General features: G+C 47.4%; 2 protein-coding genes across 2 annotated transcripts in view; one reads left to right on the forward strand and one right to left on the reverse strand.

The window, feature by feature from the left end:
* The window catches only part of GPS1 (G protein pathway suppressor 1), a 22,407-nt gene that overhangs the window by 3,272 nt on the left and 11,008 nt on the right, over positions 1-8,127 (forward strand). The window lies entirely within an intron of this gene.
* RFNG (RFNG O-fucosylpeptide 3-beta-N-acetylglucosaminyltransferase) lies at positions 730-8,121 on the reverse strand. Its single transcript, XM_026861128.1, has 8 exons — positions 8,012-8,121; positions 7,181-7,229; positions 6,589-6,691; positions 6,214-6,367; positions 5,128-5,216; positions 4,872-5,037; positions 3,386-3,471; positions 730-3,157 (listed from the first exon to the last, which is right to left on the reverse strand). Exons 3-8 carry the CDS (start codon positions 6,681-6,683, stop codon positions 3,091-3,093), a joined length of 657 nt encoding a protein of 218 aa, XP_026716929.1. The 5' UTR covers positions 6,684-6,691; positions 7,181-7,229; positions 8,012-8,121; the 3' UTR covers positions 730-3,090.

The raw sequence follows: 8,127 nt of genomic DNA on the forward strand, positions 1-8,127 counted from the left end.
CTCAGCCAGCACGAGACGGGCGCGCAGAGACTCATTGTCCCGGCTCTGATCTCCGCCGAATTCTCGCACCGAGAGGCCGCAGACGAACGGGCTCGTCACTAGATGGCGAAAAAACCACCCCCTCCGCCCGCCTGAGGCTGCTGCTGAGGGTTGTAGGCAGCCCCGGTCCAAGTCACTGCCGGGAACATCGGCTGCAGGGACACGGGCTCCGCTTCCCGCGGCTCTCCCGCAGCACCTGCCCGACAGCGGCCGCGCCCGGAAGGTGCCACAGAGCAGCCGCGGAGCCAGGGAAGCGGCCCTGGTCCCCTGCCCCAGCAGCACAGGGGCTCCAGCCCTGACCTGCAGAGCTGGCACCGGCACAGCAGCGAGGGCAGTTGGACACCCCTTCAGAGGGCTGCGGCGCTGCCCAGTGCCCGTGGGGCTTTCTGAGACTCTTTAAGAGCTGCTGTGGCACATTTAGTACATGCAGAAACAACAGGAAAGTGCTGAGACAAGTTTACAACAATTAACTTATTCCAGTTCTTTTACTTTACTGTTAATCATCATTTGCAAGGATTTTTTTCTCATCCGTATCTGTTCCTCTGCACATCCGAGTCCTCTTAACTCACCTGCTTTTTGGCCATTTGGCATCACAGGACAGGAGGCTGTAGTTTTCTGGATTACAGGGTTTATGGCCCATTTCTGGTGTAGAGATGTGTCAAGGAACATGACAAAACCCAGCCTCTAACATATTTAAATATTTATTTTGTAGAACCACTTTTATGTATGAGACAGTAGTTTGAGTAAAAAGCTGCATCCCGATATATCCACATAGCTACTGTATTGTTCACGCAAGAAACCTTAAAAAAAAGCTTGAACAGACTGAACAGTTCTGTATCACCACGCAGCAGAATGTAGTCCTTTTTCAGTTTAATAAACACCCTGCAGCTCAGAGCATGCTGCCCCTTTGGCACACCTAGCTTAGGGTGACTGGTGACTAGTGTGAAACATCTGCTACTCAGTTTTACTGCCATCCATATGATGTGTTGTCATTTCTGAAATGCAGTTTGCCACATAATCACTGCCCAGTCCACGCTGCCTTTGGTATCTTAACAAGAGGCTGCTACCAGTGGAAGAGGAAGGAGAGCTCCAACAGAAGAGTTCAGAATCAGTGTTTGAAGACAAAATCTCACTGAGACCTCAGGAAGCTTCACAGCTTACTGCTACAGGAGGTTGAAAAAAGAACCTAACAAGTGTTAAGAAGTATTTATATAGATCCCAGGAATCTCCTGAGCTTTTAATGACAAATCATTAAACTACTGGACACCTCAGTACTAGCAAGCAGAAGACCTAGTGAAGAGGTAGACCACACCACAACCTACAACTCCCCAACAGGCTGTCAGTGGTACCTGTTCCAGAACAGCCACTGTGGGGCTGGACTTTGATCCAGTTCCCTGCAGCACCCTCACTGCTGCACCTCCTGGTCACCGCAGCAGACATGAGGGAAAGGAGACACTCAAGAATGAGCTGCGGGGCTGCAGCAAGCAGCAGTCAGCTTGTTTGTCCTCAGTGGAATTAATTAAAACCATGCTGAGAGGACAGCGTACCCAGGTAAGTGCTCATTTCACACCTGAATACACTGCAGGCCTTTCCCTACGCTGGGTCACCTCTCAAAGGAAGTTAGGGAACTGCTGGAGTCCACAGCACAGCTCAGCACAGCTGTTCTGAAATCTGAAACTCTTGCTAGGTCCTCATTCTAGTCATTAACCACAGTTCCAGGTTATACAATCTCATTCAATTATTCTCCCCTTAATTCAGCCTCAGACTGTAGCACTAAAACAGCAAGTATTTTATAAAGAGTTTGTGTGAGTAAACAGTGGTTTTGCAAAGTCATTTTTTATGCCATCCTTCACGTCAGGCAGGGATTGCACATGGCCAGAGATCGGGCTAACAAAAAAGTCTGGAGGCCCCTTTCTTCCATTTTCAAAATAGAGCTTACTTTATTTAAAAAGCAGCAGCAGGCAATACTGCTACAGCAATGAATTTCTGCCCTCGTGTGAGTGTGCAGTCTCCTTTCAGTGACTGCCTGAACTATTTACTGAAACATTAAGAAGCAGGGTAAAAAAACCCACTGATCTAAACTTTAAGGTAATCAAAAGATTATCTGAAGAAGCTGAAGTGGAGTAACCAGAGCCGTACAATTAAAGGTCCTCACGCGATACCGTCACAACCTTCCTCAGGCATTACAGCCACCTGGCACAGCAAGAGGTACAGCACAGCTGCAGAAACAGGGCACGTTCCATCAGCCAGCTCCAGCTCATCCAGGCTGCTGTGGGCAAAGCAGAAGTGACTGCCATCTCGTCTGGCAAACATTTCTTCAGTATCAACTGTCAAGGAAACAGCCATGGACCTGGCCGAGCACCATCCTCACCAGGCACACTGCAGCTCAGCTGGTAAGAGCCAAGGCTGGCACCGCCTCCACGGGAGGCACACAGGGACCGCGGGCGGCAAGCAGCTCTTACCCAGTCCCCAGTAAGCTTACCCCTAAGGACACAGGGGTTTCCCATGACAATCACCCTAGCAATTCCAGGATTACTGGTGTTTGTGAACAGACACTGTTCTGGCCCACGGCTGGAGTTTTAATACAGCAAACCACAGAAGCTCTTAAATAATTCTGTTCCCAAGACAGACAAGTGAAAACTTCCCCTCTCTTGTCACCATGGGGACTACAGTCTGCTATAGCACTCCAGCTTCAAGGTGATGGCTCTAGAAGCCCCCAGCAGTAGTAGGAATGCTGTCATTCCAAGTACGGGTTCACCTAGGATGTGTCCAAGGACAGATTCATATGACAAAAGTGTAAAGTGGCCTGTACACATATGACCATAGTCATTATACAAAGAGCCACGGGACAAAAGAGCAAGGATTCTTCAGGCTGCAGCTGAACAAACCACACCTCCTTGCTTTTGTAAATAGAGTCTGTCTACCTCCTTTGCAGATACCTCTGGCTGTCTCCCAGAATAACATTGAAAAAAAAAGCCACCAAAAAAGTCCACCACCATTCTTGTCTTATGCAAACTAGGTAAGACACGGATGTCAACGACTGGTCAAGAATTATGACATCTTCTTAGCAGGGCACCAAATAGTGTCAGGGTAGAGTAGACAATGGACAGATTTAAATCTATGAAGAAAAAAAAGAAGAAAGTATTAGATTGGAATTCTCCCTACAAGGAATGTACTAGCACTGAATGTGCAGCAGCCTGCCTAATAGAGCAGAGAGGCTGGGTCTGCCTGCCTTTGGCACAGTGACAAGAGCCGACATGAGAAAATAACTCCATTGGCTTGATCGTCTTACAGTTGATAAACATGAACAGGGCAGGGAGGTTTTGTTTTGGAAGTGGACACTCACCGGGTTGGATCTTGCTGAAGGCCAAACACTCCTCCCACACTCACAACGTTGTGTTTGTTCTCAGGGTCCCCGTAACTTAGGGTTACCTGAAAAGCAAATAAATATTCAGAAACTGTAACACTAGTGCAGAAAAAAAATGAATGAGGGTAGTAGGATTATTAATGAGATATGGAGAAAGACTCCTAGGATGCTGTCTAATCTGACTGCAAACAGTGGATGACATTTGAGAAACGGGTTAGTTCTGGCACAAGCAAGGCTGGCGCTGAACGGCCATCAGCCACACCACTGCTCAGAGGCAACATAGAGCTGACTGCCCCGAAGGACAGAGGAGTTACAGCTGTGAGCTCTGTAAGGGCATTAATCCTGCGCTTCCACCACATAGCTGACGTTCATCCTGAGCCGACACTGCCCCAAGTCTGCCATGTTCTCTCAGCACAGAGGGAAAACAGAACCATTTGGCTGTTAAATGGCATGAAGAGGGCTGCCATGTGACAAACCTGGCAACGAGACTTAGATCTCTGGAACTCCTATTCAGTGCTATTCTTGCACACAAATATTGTATTAAGAAATTTTCAGGTGCCAGGTACAAGACGACTTATATTTTCTTTCTAACTGTAGATTTCCTGGACTTTGGGTTATCTGTGACAGTCTCAGGGCAACAATGGTCACCAACAAAAGGCCGGATTCAGCCTACAGTTAAATTCACTAACATGAAGGAGATTACATCACGCTGGAATTTGGCCCCAAGTGTACATTTCTGTGCCTAATACAATTGCCAGGAAAATATAACCAAGCAGTCTGTAGGGATAAAAGCTTTTTTCCATGGTACCAAACAGCAAGAGGCAGACAAAGCTTCTGGGTAGCCCTATGGCTCCATCTGCTGCCCACGAGCAAAAAGGTTTCCCAGCAATTAAAGATGATATGATTTTTCCTACAAAACGTTGATTAAGTTTCTTGAGATTCAGACAAGTTATTCTTAAATAACCTGTTATTTAAATGTTTGATCATTAAAAATATATATATATACATATATATATATATATATATATATATATATACACCTATGCCTTAGTTATTGAAGGGGTACTTGCTATAGCTGTGACACTCGTCTTTGAACAGCATCAATTCAGACTCAGACTTTGTCAGGCCAAGACAGAAATACTTTCTTACATGGCAGGAAAACTAAATATTGCCTCCTTCTACACTTGCTGCTACCGTTACTCATGGAAAGTCAGACATTAGAAGGAGATGAGGAACATCATATTTAGCCTTAACGTAGCAGAGTGCATTCCCAAAGGAGGGGACAGCTACATGACCTAACTGGCTAGGGTGAAAGTATGCTTTTACCTAAATGAAGAAATCTGACAGGATACAGCTCTGAGCGAGCCTGTAGAAGACTTTCTTTGCTGAAGAGGGCTATGGAGAGTATTCTTTCTGATCAGGCTGAGGTGCAATTATAAGAAGAGGACATGAGGCTTAACCCTACCTGCTGCAGAACAGACTCTCCTTGTAGCCTCTGCAGATTTTCCAGATGGGAATGGAAGAGTGGGCTGTGCAGCAGCTTCACCTCCAGCAGCCCTTCTATGATGTAGCCAATAGTGCAGTCATCAGGGAGACGCACTCTTTCTGCAGTACTGATGAAGTTACCCAGGCTGCGAGACAGAGCATAGGAGACAAGATGAAATATGCTTTAAAACCTACCAAACACATAGTGATGGAGCTCAGCCAGAGGCAGGGTTTACCTGGCCCAGGGACTCATCTTCAGGGCAAGACCTCTGCTGATACAGAACCCTGCTCCACCTGTGGCAAACCAGAATTTCACGGTTGTCTTCTAAAGAGCAACAAGAAAAACACATAGTAGTTACTGATAATCAGTTTTTACCACGTGCCTGGGCAGGAAAGGGAACTAAAGTTTCTGTCAGATACCACACACTGCACCTGGGTCAGAACAGGACTACAGATTAATTCCTATTTCTTTAGGCTGCTGGAAGCCCAGTTAGCTGTTCTCTCAAATGAAACTATCCTGGAACTGACAGCAGGTGAACCATCAAGTTAGCAGAACTGAGGTAGCACATATGAAGTGGAAAACTACAGTCCCACTCCCACCCAGTTCCATCTGTCCCCTGGTCGTTCTAGCCAAGGGTCAGAGCCACCCCAGTGTTCCCGAGGAAGTCAAAGATGGTCCATCAGTCCCTTGGCTCCATGTTCAAGGAGACTGTTTTGTTGTGCAGAGTCTTCCCTAACAAGCTGCTTTGTAACTGACTTTCTGGCAAGTGGACTGATTTATCTTTAGGCCTGTCAGTACAGGTGCCTAGTGGGGATATGTATCCTGTGACAGAGGCTGTTTGCTTTCACTCCTTGGAAACTTGGAAACCACTCAGTACTGGGAACACCTTGTACACCCAGAGAGCCGCTGCCACCCATCCAAGGTTGGTTCAAGGTGATGGCAACGTGATACTGCTCTCAAAGAAAACAAAGCAACCCAAACTCCAACGCCATAAACCAAGGAACACTGCCCCCAGAAACACTAAAGGGAAAGAAACAGTTGAGGTGGGGAGGCCCTACTCACCTCAGTGTGAGGGAGATCACCAACATATGAGTAAAGGAGGAGAAACAGATGTCCACACAGGAAAGAAACTCTACTGTGTATTTGCATATGAGGTCAGATCAAAGGTTTGTTTAGCACAGTACCCTGAAAACAGGCAGTGCCAGGCTCCTTGTTTGCAGATTAAATAGCTTGTTTTTATGGAGGCATCCTATGAACTCTCAAGGTTTGAAAAGCTTAAAAGGCCAGGACATCTGTCAGATTAACTGCCAAGTTTGCTTACTGATCCATCGCTCTGGACATGGTCAGCTGCCTCAATGGGATGGTCCAGACTTGGCCGTCCCACGTAGACGTCCTGGCTGTGCGAGAAGGCAGACAGGAGATGCAGGAGAGTCCGGGGGTTCACATAGTTGTCATCATCCACGTGGCAAAACCATCTTCAAACAAAACAAAGTAAGAAAGTCACTGCATCATCCCTTCCACCTTTCAGACAATGCTTGTTCATAAGCACTGCCTCATGCTGTGCTCCCTTCCCTGTGCTCATCACCATCTTTCAGCTAACACTGCATTCCTTAGTGGAGCAGAGGTTACTCAAGTTTCCTGTGAACACAGAACTAGAAGAAACAGTCAGTCAATCAGAACAACGTGTTTCACCTACTTTTGCCCAGATTCCAGGAATTTATCATATTCCACAGACATCTTGCAGCAGAGAGCTTGCCTGGTATGGACAGCAGAACAGTTGGTGTTGATCATATGATCCCCTAGAAAAATAAAGATCAGCCCTTTCAGGTTTGAGAAGCATGTGCAGTCCAAAAGACTACAAAAGAAGTGCACATGTGGCTCTGCACATCTGAAGTGCATGTGGTGCACACATTGAGCAAGCTGCTGGGCCGGCAGGGCTCATGGGTTATGCAGATGCCATGTGAGCTGCAGAGTATACGGAAACGCGCGAGCGCAGGGTGTATAAATAGTGCTGTGAGGCTCCAGGCAAAGGAAACACCCGATACAACTCTGAACCAGACAGACTCCAGCTTTACTAACAGGAAGGCCGTGGGTACAAAGGCGAACCCCGTATTCAGAAAGTTACAGGCACCTTGTCCAGGTGGTAGGTAGGAACAGGATATTCTCCTGTGAAAGGAGATGTTTTCTCCATTTTCTCTATCTTAACTTCCCTAAGGACATGAGGGAAAGTACAACAGAACCAAAACTGAGTTGTAACAGAGAGCATACACCTCCCCCGCGCAGCTCACCGGCTTTCAGGCGCAGCTCCCGATCCTCCCAGTCCGTGAATATAAACGTCTGTGGGAGACAGAAATGCTGTGTCCGTCTTGAGAATTTCAGAAACTAATTTAAACTTTGTTCAGTCGCAGTCAAAATTCTGAATGTTTTGTCTTGCTAGTTTATCTTCAGTAACCATTGGGAGTGGGGTGGGGAGTGGTGGTGGACAGAACCCCAACAACTTCAGCCCTTGCCTTACTTGGGCAGTTTTCCCATTGTGACCCAAAGAGTCTCGTTTCAGCAACGCACCCAAGATTTGAGTTCTCTCATCTCAGGGTACAGACAACCAAGTTTCCAGATAGGAACAACTGTCTTTTTTGGAGGTACCTCCCTCTGCAACTTACCTGCTCTCTCTGGTGCGGAGTCACCCACAGCTGTTTGAGCAAGCTAAAAGAAGGAAAGTCAAGGTGGAAAGTGACAGAGGGTAACGCATCCCAACACTGGGCAAAACTGCGTTAATATGCTCAAATGGCCTGAAATTCCCAAACCCGTGAATGAATTCTACGTTGTTCTAGGGAAAAACTTAAGTCGCCGAACTACTTAGTCCAAGGTACCAGCTTAGCTGCATCAGCACTAGGGATCCTTCACTGTCCTGGGGTGCTTTCCACAGTCACACCAAGTCAAAGTGTTTTAGCTTGGGCTACCAGTCCCAGATTGCAAGTAACGAGCTTCATTCACAGGCAGCGCTTCTGGAGGGGGGCTCAGACGAGCCGTTTCGGTAAAGCACCTTCCTCAGCCTCACAAGGAAAGATGTTAACGCGCGCAGGAGAAATGTCCGTGAGAAAGCGCCGGCCCAGCCTCACCTGCCCCCTCGCCTGCGAGATCCAGGTCTGGAGGAGCAAGTCCAGCCGGCTCCTGTGGTACTTCCTCGTGGTCTTGACGGCGATGAAGATGTCCTTCAGCTCCAGGCTCTCCCGGG

Source organism: Athene cunicularia, assembly GCF_003259725.1.
Source record: "Athene cunicularia isolate RWA chromosome 18 unlocalized genomic scaffold, athCun1 chr18_part1, whole genome shotgun sequence".
Lineage (NCBI taxonomy): Eukaryota > Metazoa > Chordata > Aves > Strigiformes > Strigidae > Athene > Athene cunicularia.